Raw genomic sequence first — 22,808 nt, forward strand, 5'->3', positions numbered from 1 at the left:
TCCTTTTTTTTTGCATGGAGGAGATAATGGACTCACGGCTAATAAATTAAAGCAAAGAAATAAACAAGTGAAAACATAAGTGATGGCACAAGGCATCGCGATAGAGCTTGGAAATTCAGTAGTTTAGTGCATGCTTGCTGATATGGCATGATAGCTGAGTTGACATGAATGCATGTCAAGATGTAATGAAAAAAAATACAAGCTTGAAAATTTTAAAAAAAATGTGAAACGTCTAATGCATGAATAAAATAGAATTAAATACTTTTGATTTAAATTTTAAAAATGTTATTTTGAACAAAAATGTGAAAAATGAGAATATATAATGCGACAGCGTTACATGCATAGGCTAATGCAAAAATAATTGTAATTTATAAGTTAAATGCATGACTTATTTATGTGGCAAAATTTGCATGACTTAGTGAGAGAATACTTAAATGCATTGTTTAGCCATTTAATGAGACACTGAGATAAAGACTTTACATGTCGAAAGAATTGGGATTAATTTCTTAAGAATGTACTTCCTTCGTCCCAAAATAATTGTCTCAAGCTTAGTATAATTTTAAAAAATATGAATGATGACTAACATGAATATAGATGTGACAATGTTACATGCATAGAGTAATGAAAAATGATTGCAATGTATAAGTTAAGTGCATGACTGGTTTGTGTGACAGCTTTTGCATGATTTAGTCGAAGAAAAGAGTTAAATGCATTGCTTAGTGAAACGTTGGCATGGATACTTTACACGTTTAGAAAATAGAGATCACTTTTAAGAATGTAAGATTCGAAGCAATGCCATCCAAGATAAGATCAGTACGGGGGCCGCTCCAGCCAGAATTCCGGTCCAAACTGGCAGCGCCAAACACAATTTGGAACTAGTAAGCCAGAAACTGACGACGCCGTTTATTCAAAGGCAGGCTTAAGAGTTCGCCGGCGTTGTTGTCGGTGCCCTTTCCGCCTCCTATCGGTATCGTTGGAGGACGACGATATGCCCCGCCGCTACAACCAGGCGGGGTCCCTGAGGGGCGCGACGACGGCCTTGGTCTGGAGGTAGTTGCCGAGGCTGTAGGGTCCCTTCTCCCGCCCCACGCCGCTCATCTTGTACCCGCCGAAGGGGATGGCCGCGTCGAACACGTCGTAGCAGTTCACCCACACCGTCCCCACCCTCAGCGCCCGCGCCACCGCGTTCGCCGTGTCCAGGCTCCCCGTGAACACACCCGCCGCCAGCCCGTACTGCGTCGCGTTCGCCCTCCTCACCACCTCCCCCACGTCCCTGCACACCAAAACCCCAGCTTGCACCGTCAGTCACTGCTGGTCAGTGGTCACATGGATAACGCTGTCTCGTGGCCACGAAGTTCTGGCCACTGTACCTGAACTTGAGGATGGACTGGATCGGCCCGAATATCTCCTCCTTGGCGATCTTCATTTCATCCTCGACATCGGCGAAGACAGTCGGCTGGACGTAGAAGCCCCTGCTGCCTAGCCTGTCGCCGCCGGTCACGAGGGTGGCGCCGCTGTCGACGCCCGACTTGACGTAGCCCAGGATCTTCTTGAACTGCTGGCCATCGATCTGATGTAAAGACACGGACGATTCCAGCAGCTCTACGAGTTAGGATCGACGACGTGACCGGCTGAAATGAAATGAAGAGTGTCATATGGGTGTGTACGTAACCTAACCTACCTGAGGTCCCTGCTCGACACCTTTCTTGAAGGGGTCGCCGACGACACGCCGCTGGGCGCGAGCCTTGGACTTCTCCACGAACTCGTCGTACACGCTCTCGTGCACGAACGTGCGAGACCCAGCGCAGCAGCATTGCCCCTGTCACGCGTGCAGACCACGAATTAGGACAGACATCTCAGAGTTCTGATGTATATATATGCTCTGTTAGTACTTGAGATGGACATAAGACCTGGTTGAAGAAGATTGCGCGGTGCGCCAGCTCGACGGCCTGGTCGACATCGGCGTCGTCCATGACGATGAACGGAGACTTGCCGCCGAGCTCCAGCGTCACCGGCTTGAGGTTGCTCCTCGCCGCCAACTCGAGAATAATCTTGCCAGTGCCAGTCGATCCGGTGAACGCAAGCTATGAGCACAATGAACATTGGTGTTAGCTCTTTACTCAATCACCAAGATGGTCGTCGAGCCGTTCCAAGCGCAGGTTACGTGATCACCTTGTCGACGCCCATGTGGCTGCACAGCGCGGCGCCGGCCGTGGGGCCGAAGCCGGGGACGACGTTGAGGACGCCCTCCGGGAGCCCGGCCTCGTGGAGGAGGCTGGCGACGTAGAGCGCGGAGAGCGGCGTCTGCTCGGCGGTCTTGAGCACGACGGCGTTCCCGCAGGCGAGCGCAGGGCCGACCTTCCAGGCGAACATGAGCAGTGGGAAGTTCCAGGGGATGATCTGGCCAGCCACGCCGATGGGCTCGCGCAGCACCTGGACGTGGTGCGGGCCGTCGGCCGGCACCACCATGCCGTGGATCTTGTCCGCCCACCCGGCGTAGTACCGCATGCACCGCGCCGCCATGGGCACCTCCGCGCCCGCCGACTGCTCCAGCGGCTTCCCGCCGTCCCACGACTCCAGCGCCGCGATCTCGTCGTTGTGCTGCTCAATCAGGTCCGCGAACCGCAGCAGCACCCGGCACCGCTCCTGCATGCCCACACGCGTACCATTCCAAGACATGATGAGCTATCCTGCCTCTGTTTTCAAGGTACGCACCAGGCGTGAACAGCAACGTACGTAGGCGGTCATCCTCGGCCAGGGGCCCTCGTCGAAGGCCCTGCGGGCGGCGGCGACGGCGCGGTTGATGTCCTCGGCGTCGCCCTCGGCCACGCGGGCAATGACCTCGCCGGTGCGGGGGTCCACCGTCGGGAACGTCCGCCCTAGAGGAAAAACGGTGCACATTTTGGTGCGCTACGGCCGGGGAGGCATGGTGGTTCGGTGCAGTTCATTCGGTCCGAGTAGTGTACGTACGTACCAGATGCTGCATCGACGAAGTTGCCGTTGATGAGGAGCTGCGTGTACTTCACCTCCACGGGGGGTTTGATCGGCTCCTCGTCGGCGGTGGCGGCCGCTGCGGTGCTGAACCTGTAAACGGCTCCGGGCAAAAAGCGCCGTGCATTGTCTGTATGCAGGCACACAGCATGTTCAATGCAGCTGCGTATACGAGTGTATCACAAGTTGAAAATTGCAAAAGCAGGGTGCTCCATCATAAAGTTACTCAAGTACTCCTATTCAGAAAATTAACACGTGTAAATGCTCCTACTAGTGAATCTTTTTTACTATGTACTCTAGGAATTATTCAGGTGTTCTAGAAAGTTAACATACGCATAGGTGAATCATTTTATTTTAACTGTCACACATGAGTACACTTCAACATAAGCAACACCGTGCATGGGTACGCATCACCGAGGAACTTGCTTGTCTGTTGGCGCACGATGGGGGTGTGATCTTCGCAGGGGAGAGGCATCACAGCATGGCACCCGAGTTGGAAACAAACATAACGGGAAAAACGTACTGCGCGCAGCCTAACTACTTTTGGCTCATGCTAGTTTTTCGATAAGGATTGGACTGGGAAACCTCATCTTCAGCAATCAGCACCACTTTGGGAGGAAAGCTCCAGCGAACTTTGGTGTCATTGGTGACATCACTGGTCATATCACAAGTACCACACAAAACGAAACAGAAATATGGGTCATGATATGGGAAAGACAAATAGAGAACGCCAAGGAACTTCACTGAGCCAAAATGTACAGTGACCCCAATCATCTTCGCTCAACGATGAACCAGTCGATTCCCGCAGATGATAGATGAGGCACCAAACAGAAAACAAAAACAAAATCCTAACGCATCCGCCAATGCAGTGCTCTTGACGATTAGCCACTGATGATCGAACGTCCTGACCACTCTAACACAGAACACCACCCACGTCATCGTTGAAGCATGTCTAGTTGTTGCTTCAGTATCATGGAGAGTGAAGATCAAGCACCAAGGGAGAAACAGAAATCAAGACCTAAAGCAAGCGGTGCAACAGTCCAAGATCCAAGCAAGAGGAGGTGGTCACCTGCTCCGAGAAGAGAACCGGCAGGACGCCGTGCGAGGAGGCGGCGTGAGAGGAAGGACGAAGCGGCCCTCCTTGCGGCCATGGCTAACCCTGTCACAGCAAGTGATCTACTGCACGGGAAGTGGTCGGCAATGGAGGTGTATATATCCGGACGTGGATTTTTCCTAACGCTTTGCGCGCCGCAACGCGAATCCCTGCCGCTCATCATACATGATGTCCAATACATATGGCCCATCATTCTGACAGCCATGCAACCCATGGTACAGTATTTTATATTCTTTGTCAGGAGTTGCTGCATTCATCACGACTGTGTATATAAAGTTCTTCTAATTCTTATGACAAAGTTCGAACACCATATTAACAAAGTTCTTTGGTTTCAGAAAAAAACTCTGAGAAAGTTCTTTCATATTTCTAACAAAGTATACACCTAATATTCAAAAAGTTCTTTACTGTTTCAAAAATAAATGTGTTTCAAATGTATCCAAGATTGATTTTGTTCTAAAGAGCTCGGCGTGAGTAGTTCAAATATGTAAAAAGTTTCAAAAATGGAATTTTGGTCTTAAACATATGAGCCATCTAAATTGTTCCAAGAAAATGAAAAGTGATGGATTTAGAGGAGGCAGGGTAGATAAAATAAGCATGCTTGCGTCAGAGTGCACAGGAAGAGAGAGAAGCACATGCAAAAAACACGCATCCCCATAAAGCAGCAACAGCATGGATTGGGGTTAGGCGCATAACCGGTTAAGCATAGACATATTCGTATATATCCTCCTTGGCCTTGCACTCTGAGGCTAGTGGAAGTGGCCAGTGGAAGGGTAATGGTGATCTCCTTTGACGGTTGCATTTCTTGTGGGCCTGTTTAAGAGCATCTCCAATCATCCAAAGACTGCTCCGCGCGTTGAAAGATTCGTTTTTTTCTGCGCTGGACAGCTCCAACAGACGCTGCAAAACAGTGCGCGCGCTAAAAAATTTTGGACACGCGTTTAAAAACGCTATCGCGCGCAGCATATTTGGTGCGCCGGCTTGCACGCGCAGCAAACTCTGAGCTGCTGGATGTGGGGTTGCTGGATCGGGCTGGATGGGGCGCCGCACTAGCACGCGTCTGTTGGAGATGCTTCGGTCCCCGCGCTTTAAAAGTGCTACAGTAACGCGCTAAAAAAATTGTTGGGCGCAGATTTTTGGGCTACCGTTGGAGATGCTCTAAGAAGCAAGTGCACAAGTGTTCCTACGCTTGGACTACGGGCTTCGTGTGACTGATTGCGGTTGCTGGCGCAGCAAACAGGGAGGAGGTGAGAACAAAAAACGAGACACGGACAGAGTGTGACGTTGCATAGGCCGGGCTACATGAAGCCCGTTTTGTAAAAACAAATCAAAATATATTTAAAAGTTTCAAAAAATGTCAAACTTTTCTACAAATACATATGCATATTCTTCAAGTATGTATAAAATTTCATCTACTAAGTTGCATGCTACACAAAAAAGAGAAATATTTGGTCCAAATACAATAAAGGAAAAGCCCATTTTCATATGTGTATTTGTCTTTTTTACAATACATATGAATGTATATGTTCATGAAATTTTATACACGTATACGACAAATAAGTGTCTGCATTTATATATTTTTCAGATTTTTTTGTGGTGTGAAAATATATTGTCGCTAGAAAAAATGTAAAGAGTTCAATGGAGCTCGACCTCTTCACGCACTTTTCGACACGGACACCAGCTATATTAGTAGGGTGCCCGTGCTTTGCCACGGGTCATAAAAAAATTGTGAGTTGCATATATAGACAGAGTGCATGTCAAATTTTGCATGTATATTAATGATAGCCCATAACAATTAAAAAGTATTTGAAATCCACTTCACTTTTGATGTTGTAAGATGATAAAAGACATAGTAGAAAGTTGTGTACATAGAGAGCAATGATCTAACTAATTATTTGTTGCAAACTTAGATATATTTGATGAGTTTAAAATATTTCAATAGAATGTGAGAAATGTTGTCTTTAGCTTAATTTGTATGGTACAATGTGAGTCGCATCCCGATTTTAACGAGCTAGAAATGATAGCCCATAAAAATAGATCACTTGAATGATACTTTTTCTAAAGAAGACTTGCTAAGCTATGTGGCATTTCTGTCATTGTGTAGCAGCTGCTCCTTTCTCCTATTCTTGAAGGAAAAAACAGTCATTCCTCTCACTCACTCACTGCACAACCGCCTCCCACTGCCCCCGCCAGCCAACGGGTGTCGTTAGATCTCATGTCCCGCCATGCATCATTGCTACCATCTCTCCCAAGAACCCTCCCTCCACGTCATGGCTAAGCACATGCCTCCCTCTTCCCCCCTTCCACGTCGTCGTCGCCCGCCCCCTCGTCTCCTCGCCACGACATGACCATCCTCTTTCTCTACCCAACAACATCTTTTGTCATGCCTCGACATTGAGCCAGCACGTCCACCGCCGGTCTAGCATCCTAGGTAGTTGGATCCGGACGAGAGGTGTCGATAGGCTCACAACTCTCAATTAGTTTGAGGCACATATCTCACATGTTTGTATGTGTTTCTTGGAGAGGACGTGGGATGATGCCCTTGTCGTCCGACACGGTCTTCTACCCGACCGAGTCGTGCCAAGCACAGTCGTGTTGTGTCGCCATTGATATCCATGATAAATACATCCCAAGTCGATCCCCGATGCCAAGCAGTGCACACCAGGGCACCATAACAATATCCATACTACACTAGAAGAAATCAGGGCTTTGGTTCTGGCTAGATCAGAGCATTATTCTCGGTCTTGTTATGAACCGGGAATAATGTGAGCATCAATCCCGGTTCGAGCGGCTAGGACGCTAGTCGGGCCTCTGCACGCATCCATCCCGATTGGACTAGGACCTTTAGTCCCGGTTCCAGACACCAACCGGGACTAAAGGGCCTCGCTCTTGGCGCAACTGCTTTACTCCTGGTTGGTATCTCCAACCGAGACTAAAGGTCTCTCTTCAATCCCGATTTTAGACATCAATTCGTACTAATAAGATGCCTATATATATCCTTGCCCCTACGCCCCTTGACACGTCTCCAACGTATCTATAATTTTTGACACCAACTCGGACTAATAAGATGCCTATATATTATCATTCTTCGATGTTTTATGATCATTTTATAGCAACTTTATATCATTTTTGGTACTAACCTATTGACATAGTGCCTACTCTTAGTTTCTGTTTTTTCCTTCGTAAACAACCCATATTAGATGAGGTCCAATTGCCACGAAACTTTATGGAGACTTTTTTTGGACCAAAAGAAAACTTGGGACAAAGATTGAGAAGCACACGAGGCCCAGGAGGAACTAGACATCAGGGCGTGCCAGAGGCCCCTAGCGTGGCCTGGTGTCTAGTGGGTCCCACGGGCGGCTCCTCCACCGCCTTTGAGCTCTGTGAATACCCCAATATTCAGAAAACCCTAGAGGAGTCGACGATTTTTTTTCACTGGCCGCAAGTTCCAGTGCCACGAAATCCAATCTAGAGCCCGTTTCGGAAAGGAACACGATCACGGAGGGGGTCACTGATAACCCACAAGTATAGGGGATCGCAACGGTTTTCGAGGGTAGAGTATTCAACCCAAATTTATTGATTCGACTCAAGGGGAGCCAAAGAATATTCTCGAGTATTAGCAGCTGAGTTGTCAATTCAACCACACCTGAAAGACTTAATATCTGCAACAAAGTATTTAGTAGCAAAGTAGTATGGAAGTAATGGTAACGGTGGCAAATGTGACAGTAGCAGTTTTGTAGTGATTGTAACAATAGCGACGGAATGTAACTTAGCAAAAATCAATATGTGGAAAGCTCGTAGGCAATGGATCAGTGATGCATAATTATGTCGGATGGCATTCATCATGCAACAGTCATAACATAGGGTGGTACACAACTAGCGCCAATTCATCAATGAAATGTAGACATGTATTCCATATATAGTCATACATGCTTATGAAAAAGAACTTCTGTGACATCTTTTGTCCTACCCTCCCATGGTCTAATGGAAACTAAGGGATATTAAGGCATCCTTTTAATAGAGAACCAGACCAAAGCATGAGCACTTAGTGAATACATGAACTCCTCAAACTACGGTAATCACCAGAAAGAATCCCAGTTATTGTCACCCCGGGGGGATGCTGATCATAACTCGTAATAGGTGTCTATAACTTGCAATATAGGATCAAGAACACATATATATTCATGAAAACATAATAGGTTCAAATGAAATCATGGCACTCGGGCCCTAGTGACAAGCATTAGGCATAGCAAAGTCACAGCAACATCAATCTCATAACATAGTGGATACTAGGGATCAAACCCTAACAAAACTAACTCGATTACATGATAGATTTCATCCAACCCATCACGATCCAGCAAGTCTACGATGGAATTACTCATGAACGGCGGAGAGCATAATGAAATTGGTGATGAAGGATGATTGGTGATGACGATGGCGTCGATTTCCCCTCTCCGGAGCCCAAATCAGACTCCAGATTTGCCCTCCCGAGGAAGAACAGGAGGTGGCGGCGGCTCCGTATCGTAAAACACGATGAACTCTTCTCTCCCAATTTTTTCTCCCCGGATAGGAATATATAGAAGTGGAAACGAGGTCGGAGGAGCCAGAGGGGCCCCACAAGCTAGGGGCGCGCTGTGTAGGCTTGTGGTCACGTGGTGGCCCCTCTCCGGTTGATTCTTTCACAAATATTTTTTATTAATTCCAAAAATATTCTCCGTAAACTTTCAGGTCAATTCGAGAACTTTTATTTCTGCACAAAAATAACACCAAGGCAATTCTGCTGAAAACACCGTCAGTCCGGGTTAGTTCCATTCAAATCATGCAAATTAGAGTCCAAAACAAGGGCAAAAGAGTTTGGAAAGTAGATACGTTGGAGACATATCAACTCCCCCAAGCTTAAACCTTTGCTTGTCCTCAAGCAATTCAGTTGATAAACTGAAAATGATAAAGAAAAACTTTTACAAACTCTGTTTGATCTTGTTGTCGTAAATATGTCTAACTGATGTTCACATCTTCAGCTAAGATTATAGACTAACCACATTCACAATAACATTTAGGTCTCATATTTACTTATATCAATGGCATAATCAACTAGTGAGCAATAATAATAAGTCTCGGATGACAATAATTTTATTAAAACAATCATAATACAATATGATAAACTGGTAGCTCGCTAGCCCTTTGTGAGACCGCAAAACATAAATGCAGAGCACCTCCGAAGAAGTAGGACTGACTAGACATTGTAATTCATGGTAAAAGAGATCCAGTCATACTCATACTCAATATCAATTAATAACAAAGCATACAAATGATGGAGGTGCTCTCTAACTAGTGCCCTTTTATAAGAAGAGGATGGCTCAATAGTAAAGTAAAATAGATAGGCCCTTCGCACAGGGAAGCATTGATTTAGAGAGGTGCCAGAGCTCGAGCTTTTAAACCAAGGATGAATAAAAAATTTGGGTGGTATGCTTTCATTTTCAACATAACAATTAAGAGATCTCAATATCTTCCATGCTAGATAGATTATAGGTGGTTCCCAAAGAGAATAGTAAAGTTTTTACTCCCCCTCCACCAATCTATCACACTCCACTGCAAGTCGAATCCACGGGTACCGTCCATACCAACAACATTCCTCGGGGTGTTTTGTTTCATTATATTTGATTTGAATTTTGGGCATGGAACTGGGCATCCCGATGAACTGTTATGGCGTGGGCGCTAGAACTGACTCGAGAACGGGAAATACGGTATGATATGGTGTACGGTGCGATCCCTAGAGCGCTGCGTGGTGGACGTTTGAAATTTAGTGGGCGGCTCAGTCAGGACGTGTATCTGTTCTATGGCTCAAGACACTTTTATGTGGAGATGAGCCGTGGCACACAATAGTTATAGGGCGTTAGGATTGCGAGAGGCACGTCATTTAGAACAGGATAACAACTCGGGACACATGATCATTTGGAAGTAGCATCAAGATGCACTGACCGTGCATAGGAGAAGTAGCCGTAGAAAACATGACGACGGATCACCCAAGTCTCTGCTTGCTTGGTAGCCGGGTGATTCGGTTCATGCACATGCAGGCGATGTACTTGCACGGCTGCTGGCTACATGATTATGATTATCAGGTGTCTCATCACTCACCCGGTGGAACACAATCTGCTCTTTTGAGGGATTTAGAAATTTACCATACAAGCTACATCTTACACGACGATTACCAGGATTTTAACCGCAACAGGAGGACCACCGGTTCATTCTTGAGCTTAGCATAGTGAACCATGAAACACGGTAATATCGAAGCCATAGTTTCTGCATGCTGCTAGGGAGACAGGCAGAATGCAGCTTCGCATACATCTGAGATCCTAAGTTCGTAAACCACGTTGTTCCACAGGGTAGCCTGGAAATACACATATAGGTTAATAAAAAATTCATGCCATGGATACACATGGGCTTTGTATGATTAGTACCATGCCTTCGAAATAGTTTCAAGTTTGGTTTCCCGTTTCGAGTTGCGTCTGAATGAGTAAGGCAAAACCATTGTCATGGTATGGGAAAATCTGCCACTATCTCGAGTGGGTATTCAGGCCTTCAAGGGCCTGCAGTGCTTCCTGGACATATTTGAGTACCGTCTCTTTCCAAACGTTCTGGGAGCTCGGCCTATTGAAACGTTCTGGGAGCTCGGCCTATTGAAACGTTCTGGTAGGAATGTTTATTACAATTCTTCCAAATCTTATGATATATCTTCTGTCACAGAACAAAGATACGTCTATCCATGGTGAAAATGTGCAACAAGAGAAGGAAAACTCTAGTGCAAATAAGGTTACTGCACTGCATATCTTCTAATCTTCTAAAGCTTATTTTCACAATGCATCTCTGCTCTCATGCATCAAGATTTTTTTTTTGCACATTTCCAGTGCGTACGCATGCTAGAAATGATGTCTGACATATATAACATTGTTATTTCAGTCTTTCTTTTGCATAATGATGTAGACAACATATATGAATATTTAATTGTGATTCATCATGTGTACATATATAGATGTAGACAACATATATGAATATTTAATTGTGATTCATCATGTGTACATATATATTCAGTTTTTCCTTCTTAAGTTATTCTGATTATTTTGCATCTTGCCATTAGCATGGTGGCCAGAGCATTAGTAAAATGTCAAGAGGAGGTAACGCAACAAAGAATGCCAATGTATGACATACATCTTCTAAATCTTATTATTCTCCCTTTCAGTTCTTAGGCTTTAAGTATATTGCATACTGATGTTCCATAAAATATCTACACAAACAACAATGCAGTACAACAAATTGCATGGGTGCCAACTCGATAGATGTATGGGTATTAAGTTTATGTTACACATGATTATGTGCATGTTTCAAATTGCTTATAGTACAAATGGTTTTCTCGTTTACGAACAGATTGGCACTATAGTATTTTTGAAGAGCTTGGGAAATCCAAACAAGAATGTTGCTCTTGGTACACTCCAAAGCACTGACCCAGAATACAAAGTTGAGGGTGTTCGTCTTGGTAATAAATTCTGGGCAGTGCGAATTGATGATACATTGGCAAAATCAGATCCGTTGATACGACCTCTAAAAAAGGTCAACATTATTGGTCATGCAGCAGGATTAATTATTGCATGGCCTTCAACCTTTGTATGTTCTTCCTTCTTTAATTTTACCACTCTTAGCCTTGTTTTCTCTACAATAACTTGTTGATATCATTTCTTTATTATTGTAGATTGCCAAGATAAATTGATAATGCATGGCCCAGATGTTGATTGCAAGGTGGAGAATGGGGCTCCTATTCGATGGTCTTACGTAGTGTTTTAGGATGTCATCTCTAGTGTGGATATTTCAAACATTATGTTTTAGAATGGTTGAGGCGTTGATTGAAACGTCCAGACTTAGCTATTATTTTAGTATCTCATTGCATCCTTTGGATCATGTTCTTTGTAAAGCAACAAAGTCAAATTAATATATGAGACCTTTATGTTTGTTATATTGTGGCTCCATGTATTGTCAGCACTAACCATATCATTCTGGTAACAATATATGGAATCGCAGTTCATAAACTTTAGCAACACCTCTATATGTTGCAATGATCTGTTGTGTCCATTTGGAAATCCTATTGTACAATGCAGCGAGCAACACATACAAAGTGTTGTTAGAATCTAGTTATATACGTTGCCAGCCTGCAACGTTTTTTCATGCCGTTTACCAACGCATTTATATACGTTGTTGTAGGTCCTTCCAACGCCACCTACGGCAACACATATTAATCCGTTGGTGTAGGCCTTAGCAACACTTATATGGACATACAACAACACATCAATGCGTTGCTGAAAGGGGGTTCTTGTTGTAGTGCCAGCACTAGCTATCATGTTTAGAGCCATCGCCGAATCAGATTGCAGCACCACCGGTGATGAGGCATGAGTAAAAGCCAGTTGTAGCCCTTCTTTTATTGCTTCAAGCTCCGACTCTAACGCGTCATTGCATTGGAACAGTTTCCGGTAGGATGCAAAGATGACACCCCCTTGACAATTTCTAAGGATCATCCCTGAACCAGCTGTTCCATCCTCGAGGTTGAAGGAACCATCAGTAGATAAGGCCACCATGTTAGAATCTGGAACCGGCCACTTCTTCACCACTCTTACGGGTGCAGGTGTTGGAGGGAGAAGTTCCATCACTGGGGTTTTCCCTTTCACCGTATCTTCCACACTCAATGATATGTTCTTATAGGAGTTATAGTAGCTAGCCAGGAAAGAACAGGATATATCAAGAGGGGGTACCGTTTTGCCATGAAAAACTTCATTCCTAAAGTACCATATCCTCCATAAGACCATGGTGATCCTGCTAAGAATAGACTCCGGGACCTCCAGTAGGAAGTGGAACAGCCACTCCTTGCCAGTGCATTTGATGTCCGTACGCGGAGGTAAAGGCCACACTGTCTGCATTGCGTCCCAGAGGGTAGCCGCATGCGGGCAAACCAGGAGAGCATGAAATGATGATTCCACATCGCGGTCACATAAGAGGCATGTAGATTGGGTAGTCATATGGCGCCTGTGCATCTCTGCCGAAGAAGGAAGGGAACCAGAGATCACCTGCCACGTGAAGTGTCGCAACTTTGGGGGAGCTGCGATTTTCCAAATTAGCTTCCACATAGAGCGGTCACCCGTAGGAGCAGAGGAGGTTGCACCAGGACTCAGCTGGTTCCAACATGTGGTCATAGCTAGGTGGTAAGCAGATTTTACCGTAAAATTTCCAGATTTGTCCCATGGCCAAGCAATAAAATCATCCAATTGGTGCACCGAAGTACGGATCTTTGTGATGGATGCCACATCTACTTGACAGAAAAATTGTTGCAGCAGTTCAGTCTTCCAATTCCCACGAACATCGAGGAAGTCCTTAACCTTTGTGAGCCGACATGTTCTTTTCGGAAGAATAGGCGTGAAAGGTGGCCCTCGTGGAATCCAAGGGTCTCTCCAAACCCGAATATGTTCACTGTTTCCTACCCTCCATAACATACCTTTTTTGACAAGGGCGAGTCCGTGTTCTATACCTTTCCATACTGCCGAAGAGTTAGCAGGGAAGACGGTGTCCACTAGGTTACCATTGGGGTAGTATTTTGCTTTAAAAAGCCGAGCACATAAGGAATCGGGAGTGGTGATGAGCCGCCATGCTTGCTTTGCAAGGAGAGCTTGATTGTAGGCCTGCATATCTCTAAAACCCAGACCACCACGGGATTTTGGAAGAGAAAGTCGATCCCAAGCTACCCAGGCCATTTTCCTTTTTCCATTCTCAACACCCCACCAGAACTATAGCATTATTCTTGATAGTTCATCGCACACTGCCACCGGGAGTTTAAAGATGCTCATGACATATACTGGAATAGCTTGCGCCACTGCTTTAATAAGCACTTCCTTGCCCGAGTATGAGGAATAACGTTCACTCCATTCAATTAGACTTTTGCTTACCCTAGCTTGTAAAGATTCAAAACATCCCTTATGCATGCGACCTTCCGGCACAGGGAGGCCGAGATACTTTGGCTCAAATGCTTGTTGTGTGATTTGGAGGACAAGCTTTACCTCATCAGCCACTTGAGGAGCACAGTTGTCATGAAAAAGGATGGAACACTTTGAAGGGTTAATAAGTTGACCCGTCGCTGAGGCATAAGTGTTCAAGACACCCTTGACCATTGTTGCATTCTCGAGATTTGCTCGGAAGAAAAGCAATGAATCATCCGCAAAAAGGAGATGTGACACAGCCGGTGCTCTTCGGAAGATTTGGAGCGCCTCCAGCCCATCTTGTTGTACAACCTTATGCAGTAATGAAGATAATGAATCCGCCACAAAAAGGAACAAGAAGGGAGATAGGGGATCACCTTGACGAATACCGCGTGTGGGAATGAATTGTTGCAGCAATCGTCCATTAAACTTGACAGAGAACTTGACTGATCGGACACAAACCATAATAAGAGAGACCCAACGTGCGGCAAAACCCCATCTCAATAGAGCTCCTTCCAAATAATCCTAGTCCACTCTGTCATATGCTTTGGATAGATCAAGTTTGTAGGCACAGAACTCTAAATTCCCAGTATTAGTTTGGATGTGGTGAATGCATTCGAATGCAATAAGGGAGTTGTCTGAAATCAATCTCCCTGGGATGAAAGCACTTTGGTTTTCAGAGATCAAATCCGTCAAGCACGGCCTCAACCTGTTCACCAGACATTTAGAGACCACCTTGTAGATTACGTTGCAGAGGGATATAGGCCGTAGATCTTTCAAGGTGGCCGGGTGTTGGACTTTTGGAATAAGAACAATACTAGTATCATTGACACCCAAGGGCATTTGTCCAGTCTAAAAAAACCAATGCACTGCAGCCACTATATCCTCTTTTAGACATCCCCAATTCCTTTGGAAAAACCTTGCCGGAAAGCCGTCCGGACCGGGTGCTTTTAAGGGGCCAATCTGGAAGAGAGCATCTGAAATTTCCTGATCTGTAAACGGGGCTAACAACCGATCATTTGTTTCAGGGGAGACTTTCTGACCAAGGGTATCCAGAACGGGGTTCGGATTGAGGGTGGGGTCCTTAGTGTATAATTCCTTGAAGTAAGACGCAGCCATACGTTCCATCTCTGTAGGAGAATGACACCAGGAACCATCCTCCTTTTGTAGTCTACGGGTATTGTTTCTCCTTGCCCTCCAGACAGCTTGACGGTGAAAGTATTTTGTGTTACGATCCCCTTCTTTAAACCATGATATTCTGCTCCGTTGCAACCACATCATCTCTTCTCTATACAGGAGTTCATCAAGTTTTTGCATTTTCATACGTAGTAAGAGACGGTCAGCATTAGCTAGTTGCAAGTTCTCAAGCTCTTTACGTAGTGCCTCGATCTGTTTTTTCACCTGCCCAAAGTTTGCTTTGCTCCATCGGCGTAAGGCACTCATGACCGAGCTTAGAGAAGTGGACACATTGCCCAGGTCTCCACCAGACCGTACCTTGGCCCATGTTTGTGAAATAAGCTCCGGGAGTTTGTGGTCACGCTCCCACATAATCTCATACTTTGGGGGTACCCTTGCGCTGTCGATCCTCAGTTGAATCTAGGATCATCACTATAAGGCAATGATCTGATCTAGGGGAGACAAGGTGCTGCACCCTAGCATAAGGGAAGAGTTCCCACCAGTCATCACAGGCACATGCCCGGTCTAGACGGACACGGACATTACCTTGTCCCAGTTGGCCATTGTCGAATGTATAGGGCGCGCCCATAAAGCCTAGATCCACCACTTCACAAAGTTGAAGAGCATCCCTAAATGCCATCATCTGGTTCTCAGCCCTGCTAGTGTTGGAGAAGTGTTCGTGTTGCCACATAGCCTCGTTAAAGTCACCGCATAGTACCCATGGCAAGGCCGATGTGTTATTCTGTCTCACCAGATGATCCCACATACGCTGACGGTTTTCAACCCTGGGCTCACCATACACAAAGGTAGATTGCCACGTTGTTCCCACTCCTTGATCTAGCACCACGACATCTATAAACCTGCTGCATGACTCAAGTACTGTGACTGTTAGTGATTCATCCCATAATAGCGCAAGACCTCCGCCACGGCCATCAGAATCGACACCGCAGAAACCTTTTAGTCCTAGTTTCCATCTCAGAGTCTCAACCTTTGCACTTGGCTGTCGCGTCTCCGCAAGAAAGACCAAGCGCGGGGAATGGGCTTTTACAAGAGCCCTAACTTCGCGAACTGTCCGGCGGTTCCCCACCCCCCGATAGTTCCAGAACAAGTGACTCATTGGGACGGGCGACACTCCTATTTGGAGCCCGCCAAGTTTGAGTCAGTACCCACCTTTGCTCGTTTACTACACCCAGCAACACTACTTTCATCAGGGGCGTCCGAGGGTTTATCGGTCAATAACATGATCCCATCCCTTACGGCAATATCCTCAACAACAACTTGCATGGTAACAGCCTTAGAATTCATCAACCTCTTCCGAGAGAGTTTATCCAGGTCCATATCGGTGAGTTGGTCCATCGGAAGAGGGCTAGGATTTTGTTGTACATGAACTGTCCCAGGGGGCGTAGCTGCTTGTGTTGCCACAACAGAAGTTGGAGAGATTTTGCTTTCATGTGTATATACCCTCTCTGAACGGGCACGGGCAGGTTGATCCGCATACAGGTAGGCACCAAATTTTAGATCCTTCTCTACAAAAACCCCATCACCACATTCCTTATGCTCGTGACCTATTACTCCACATGCACTTCAGAATCTTGCAAGTTTCTCGTATCGGACAGCAAATATGTGGCGCATCTTGTCCTTGACAATGCTCACAAATTTAGTTAATGGCTTCCTGATGTCATGGTTGATTCTTACTCGCACGTAGTCACCTCGTGAATTCCCATTGATCCGAGTTTCCAGAACCTCTCCAGCCGATCGCAGTAGTTTGACAATCAGATCATGCCGGCAATAGCCATCTAGCAATTTGTGAATTTGCAGCCATATGGGCATGTTGAACATTGGAACGTTCTCTGCCCGCGTAAATCCATCGTACGGTGCAATCATAACAGCCATGTTGCTGAAGAGCCAAGGCCCTTGTTGCATGATGCGATCCCAGTCGCCCAAACAATACACCTGCACCACGAAGAGATTTGGTCCGATGGGACGGAACCGGACCTGCTGCGAGCAGTTCCAAGCTGCTCGCATATCCTTGTAGAACGCGGTTTGGCTGAACAGCTTGGGGGTATGAACCCTAGCGAGGGCAATCCAGCGGATTTCCTCCAGAAGTTCAGGAGCTTCCTCCTCCACGACGACATCATCGAACTCATCTTCGTGGAGGTCAAGTTTCCCGAAGAAATCACCAAGGTCGTCATCTTTCCCTTGGGAATTGCCAAAAACACCAACGGAAGGTGAAGTAGCCATCGTTATCGCATGTAGATCGGAAGACGCGGGGGAACTCTGCTATGGCGAGGGGGAGGCGGAACGGAAGGTGCGAGGTGGGAGGCGATGGGATGCGAGGGACGGGAGGGGCGAGGTGGTAGGCGATGGGATGCGAGGGTAGCTGCAGGTTCTCGCCGGCCGCCGGCACGGGGTGGACTTATGGCGGGGATTCGCCGTAAGGAGTTGGAAACCCTAGCTACGCTAGGGGACGTAATCTTATACCTATTGCCTAGTTGTGGCCACCGCCACCATCGCAGCAGCATAGAATGTGGCTATAAAAATGGATGTATCTAGACTTATTTTAGTTATAGATACATCCATTTTATTTTTGTAGGACAAGTATTTCCGGACGGAGGGAGTATATTAGAAGAACTCATGTGAGAAGGACATGTTATGAAGGAATGAAGTCATGCATTCAGCTCTTACCCGTAGACTTGTTTCGTGGAGAAATTAACTTTCAGTGAGATAGTGGGGATGTGAGGCCCTGTTTGTTTCAGAAGTCCCGGGACTTTTTTTAGTATCAACTTAAAAGTCCCTAGTCTCTACCCGTTTGTTTCCAGGGACTAAATAGGGACTAGAGGTCATTAAATGACATGTAAAAAGACCATGTTACCCTTAGTAATGTAGTAGTAGTTATTAAATGACATGCTAAAAGTAGGGGCATTGTTGGAAAAAGTGCCAAAAAAGTCCCAAAAAGACCCTCCCATAGGGACTTCTCCAAATAGTCCAAAATACCCCTTTTAGTCCCTAAAAGTCCCTCCTGTTTGTTTCACATGAGTCTTTTTAAGACTTTTTTTAGTCCCTACAGCAAAAAGTCCCTGGAAACAAACACCCCCTGAATAGCCAACCGGTTCAGCTCCTTTTTTTTTGCATGGAGGAGATAATGGACTCACGGCTAATAAATTAAAGCAAAGAAATAAACAAGTGAAAACATAAGTGATGGCACAAGGCATCGCGATAGAGCTTGGAAATTCAGTAGTTTAGTGCATGCTTGCTGATATGGCATGATAGCTGAGTTGACATGAATGCATGTCAAGATGTAATGAAAAAAAATACAAGCTTGAAAATTTTAAAAAAAATGTGAAACGTCTAATGCATGAATAAAATAGAATTAAATACTTTTGATTTAAATTTTAAAAATGTTATTTTGAACAAAAATGTGAAAAATGAGAATATATAATGCGACAGCGTTACATGCATAGGCTAATGCAAAAATAATTGTAATTTATAAGTTAAATGCATGACTTATTTATGTGGCAAAATTTGCATGACTTAGTGAGAGAATACTTAAATGCATTGTTTAGCCATTTAATGAGACACTGAGATAAAGACTTTACATGTCGAAAGAATTGGGATTAATTTCTTAAGAATGTACTTCCTTCGTCCCAAAATAATTGTCTCAAGCTTAGTATAATTTTAAAAAATATGAATGATGACTAACATGAATATAGATGTGACAATGTTACATGCATAGAGTAATGAAAAATGATTGCAATGTATAAGTTAAGTGCATGACTGGTTTGTGTGACAGCTTTTGCATGATTTAGTCGAAGAAAAGAGTTAAATGCATTGCTTAGTGAAACGTTGGCATGGATACTTTACACGTTTAGAAAATAGAGATCACTTTTAAGAATGTAAGATTCGAAGCAATGCCATCCAAGATAAGATCAGTACGGGGGCCGCTCCAGCCAGAATTCCGGTCCAAACTGGCAGCGCCAAACACAATTTGGAACTAGTAAGCCAGAAACTGACGACGCCGTTTATTCAAAGGCAGGCTTAAGAGTTCGCCGGCGTTGTTGTCGGTGCCCTTTCCGCCTCCTATCGGTATCGTTGGAGGACGACGATATGCCCCGCCGCTACAACCAGGCGGGGTCCCTGAGGGGCGCGACGACGGCCTTGGTCTGGAGGTAGTTGCCGAGGCTGTAGGGTCCCTTCTCCCGCCCCACGCCGCTCATCTTGTACCCGCCGAAGGGGATGGCCGCGTCGAACACGTCGTAGCAGTTCACCCACACCGTCCCCACCCTCAGCGCCCGCGCCACCGCGTTCGCCGTGTCCAGGCTCCCCGTGAACACACCCGCCGCCAGCCCGTACTGCGTCGCGTTCGCCCTCCTCACCACCTCCCCCACGTCCCTGCACACCAAAACCCCAGCTTGCACCGTCAGTCACTGCTGGTCAGTGGTCACATGGATAACGCTGTCTCGTGGCCACGAAGTTCTGGCCACTGTACCTGAACTTGAGGATGGACTGGATCGGCCCGAATATCTCCTCCTTGGCGATCTTCATTTCATCCTCGACATCGGCGAAGACAGTCGGCTGGACGTAGAAGCCCCTGCTGCCTAGCCTGTCGCCGCCGGTCACGAGGGTGGCGCCGCTGTCGACGCCCGACTTGACGTAGCCCAGGATCTTCTTGAACTGCTGGCCATCGATCTGATGTAAAGACACGGACGATTCCAGCAGCTCTACGAGTTAGGATCGACGACGTGACCGGCTGAAATGAAATGAAGAGTGTCATATGGGTGTGTACGTAACCTAACCTACCTGAGGTCCCTGCTCGACACCTTTCTTGAAGGGGTCGCCGACGACACGCCGCTGGGCGCGAGCCTTGGACTTCTCCACGAACTCGTCGTACACGCTCTCGTGCACGAACGTGCGAGACCCAGCGCAGCAGCATTGCCCCTGTCACGCGTGCAGACCACGAATTAGGACAGACATCTCAGAGTTCTGATGTATATATATGCTCTGTTAGTACTTGAGATGGACATAAGACCTGGTTGAAGAAGATTGCGCGGTGCGCCAGCTCGACGGCCTGGTCGACATCGGCGTCGTCCATGACGATGAACGGAGACTTGCCGCCGAGCTCCAGCGTCACCGGCTTGAGGTTGCTCCTCGCCGCCAACTCGAGAATAATCTTGCCAGTGCCAGTCGATCCGGTGAACGCAAGCTATGAGCACAATGAACATTGGTGTTAGCTCTTTACTCAATCACCAAGATGGTCGTCGAGCCGTTCCAAGCGCAGGTTACGTGATCACCTTGTCGACGCCCATGTGGCTGCACAGCGCGGCGCCGGCCGTGGGGCCGAAGCCGGGGACGACGTTGAGGACGCCCTCCGGGAGCCCGGCCTCGTGGAGGAGGCTGGCGACGTAGAGCGCGGAGAGCGGCGTCTGCTCGGCGGTCTTGAGCACGACGGCGTTCCCGCAGGCGAGCGCAGGGCCGACCTTCCAGGCGAACATGAGCAGTGGGAAGTTCCAGGGGATGATCTGGCCAGCCACGCCGATGGGCTCGCGCAGCACCTGGACGTGGTGCGGGCCGTCGGCCGGCACCACCATGCCGTGGATCTTGTCCGCCCACCCGGCGTAGTACCGCATGCACCGCGCCGCCATGGGCACCTCCGCGCCCGCCGACTGCTCCAGCGGCTTCCCGCCGTCCCACGACTCCAGCGCCGCGATCTCGTCGTTGTGCTGCTCAATCAGGTCCGCGAACCGCAGCAGCACCCGGCACCGCTCCTGCATGCCCACACGCGTACCATTCCAAGACATGATGAGCTATCCTGCCTCTGTTTTCAAGGTACGCACCAGGCGTGAACAGCAACGTACGTAGGCGGTCATCCTCGGCCAGGGGCCCTCGTCGAAGGCCCTGCGGGCGGCGGCGACGGCGCGGTTGATGTCCTCGGCGTCGCCCTCGGCCACGCGGGCAATGACCTCGCCGGTGCGGGGGTCCACCGTCGGGAACGTCCGCCCTAGAGGAAAAACGGTGCACATTTTGGTGCGCTACGGCCGGGGAGGCATGGTGGTTCGGTGCAGTTCATTCGGTCCGAGTAGTGTACGTACGTACCAGATGCTGCATCGACGAAGTTGCCGTTGATGAGGAGCTGCGTGTACTTCACCTCCACGGGGGGTTTGATCGGCTCCTCGTCGGCGGTGGCGGCCGCTGCGGTGCTGAACCTGTAAACGGCTCCGGGCAAAAAGCGCCGTGCATTGTCTGTATGCAGGCACACAGCATGTTCAATGCAGCTGCGTATACGAGTGTATCACAAGTTGAAAATTGCAAAAGCAGGGTGCTCCATCATAAAGTTACTCAAGTACTCCTATTCAGAAAATTAACACGTGTAAATGCTCCTACTAGTGAATCTTTTTTACTATGTACTCTAGGAATTATTCAGGTGTTCTAGAAAGTTAACATACGCATAGGTGAATCATTTTATTTTAACTGTCACACATGAGTACACTTCAACATAAGCAACACCGTGCATGGGTACGCATCACCGAGGAACTTGCTTGTCTGTTGGCGCACGATGGGGGTGTGATCTTCGCAGGGGAGAGGCATCACAGCATGGCACCCGAGTTGGAAACAAACATAACGGGAAAAACGTACTGCGCGCAGCCTAACTACTTTTGGCTCATGCTAGTTTTTCGATAAGGATTGGACTGGGAAACCTCATCTTCAGCAATCAGCACCACTTTGGGAGGAAAGCTCCAGCGAACTTTGGTGTCATTGGTGACATCACTGGTCATATCACAAGTACCACACAAAACGAAACAGAAATATGGGTCATGATATGGGAAAGACAAATAGAGAACGCCAAGGAACTTCACTGAGCCAAAATGTACAGTGACCCCAATCATCTTCGCTCAACGATGAACCAGTCGATTCCCGCAGATGATAGATGAGGCACCAAACAGAAAACAAAAACAAAATCCTAACGCATCCGCCAATGCAGTGCTCTTGACGATTAGCCACTGATGATCGAACGTCCTGACCACTCTAACACAGAACACCACCCACGTCATCGTTGAAGCATGTCTAGTTGTTGCTTCAGTATCATGGAGAGTGAAGATCAAGCACCAAGGGAGAAACAGAAATCAAGACCTAAAGCAAGCGGTGCAACAGTCCAAGATCCAAGCAAGAGGAGGTGGTCACCTGCTCCGAGAAGAGAACCGGCAGGACGCCGTGCGAGGAGGCGGCGTGAGAGGAAGGACGAAGCGGCCCTCCTTGCGGCCATGGCTAACCCTGTCACAGCAAGTGATCTACTGCACGGGAAGTGGTCGGCAATGGAGGTGTATATATCCGGACGTGGATTTTTCCTAACGCTTTGCGCGCCGCAACGCGAATCCCTGCCGCTCATCATACATGATGTCCAATACATATGGCCCATCATTCTGACAGCCATGCAACCCATGGTACAGTATTTTATATTCTTTGTCAGGAGTTGCTGCATTCATCACGACTGTGTATATAAAGTTCTTCTAATTCTTATGACAAAG

The 22,808-nt window shown here is 47.1% G+C and overlaps 2 protein-coding genes across 2 annotated transcripts; both read right to left on the reverse strand.

Moving 5' to 3' along the window:
- Nucleotides 1-685: 685 nt before the first annotated feature.
- On the reverse strand, nt 686-4,168 carry LOC123403743 (benzaldehyde dehydrogenase, mitochondrial-like). Its single transcript, XM_045097655.1, has 8 exons — nt 4,061-4,168; nt 2,975-3,121; nt 2,737-2,879; nt 2,173-2,646; nt 1,911-2,084; nt 1,682-1,819; nt 1,371-1,570; nt 686-1,273 (listed from the first exon to the last, which is right to left on the reverse strand). Exons 1-8 carry the CDS (start codon nt 4,140-4,142, stop codon nt 1,000-1,002), a joined length of 1,632 nt encoding a protein of 543 aa, XP_044953590.1. The 5' UTR covers nt 4,143-4,168; the 3' UTR covers nt 686-999.
- Nucleotides 4,169-19,089: 14,921 nt separating this feature from the next.
- Nucleotides 19,090-22,572, reverse strand: LOC123403756 (benzaldehyde dehydrogenase, mitochondrial-like). The gene is made up of 8 exons (XM_045097669.1): nt 22,465-22,572; nt 21,379-21,525; nt 21,141-21,283; nt 20,577-21,050; nt 20,315-20,488; nt 20,086-20,223; nt 19,775-19,974; nt 19,090-19,677 (listed from the first exon to the last, which is right to left on the reverse strand). The coding sequence occupies exons 1-8, from the start codon at nt 22,544-22,546 to the stop codon at nt 19,404-19,406; spliced, it is 1,632 nt and encodes a 543-aa protein (XP_044953604.1). The 5' UTR covers nt 22,547-22,572; the 3' UTR covers nt 19,090-19,403.
- Nucleotides 22,573-22,808: the final 236 nt, after the last annotated feature.

Source organism: Hordeum vulgare, chromosome 6H (genome assembly GCF_904849725.1).
Source record: "Hordeum vulgare subsp. vulgare chromosome 6H, MorexV3_pseudomolecules_assembly, whole genome shotgun sequence".
NCBI classification, from domain to species: Eukaryota; Viridiplantae; Streptophyta; class Magnoliopsida; order Poales; family Poaceae; genus Hordeum; species Hordeum vulgare.

Coding starts and splice junctions, on each gene's coding strand:
- LOC123403743 (XM_045097655.1), bottom strand. CDS start 4,142: ATGGCCGCAAGGAGGGCCGCTTCGTCCTTCCTCTCACGCCGCCTCCTC. Junction 3,122..4,060: donor CGGTTCTCTTCTCGGAGCAG/GTGACCACCTCC, acceptor GCCTGCATACAG/ACAATGCACGGCGCTTTTTG. Junction 2,085..2,172: donor GCCACATGGGCGTCGACAAG/GTGATCACGTAA, acceptor TTGTGCTCATAG/CTTGCGTTCACCGGATCGAC.
- LOC123403756 (XM_045097669.1), bottom strand. CDS start 22,546: ATGGCCGCAAGGAGGGCCGCTTCGTCCTTCCTCTCACGCCGCCTCCTC. Junction 21,284..21,378: donor CTTCGTCGATGCAGCATCTG/GTACGTACGTAC, acceptor TTTTTCCTCTAG/GGCGGACGTTCCCGACGGTG. Junction 20,489..20,576: donor GCCACATGGGCGTCGACAAG/GTGATCACGTAA, acceptor TTGTGCTCATAG/CTTGCGTTCACCGGATCGAC.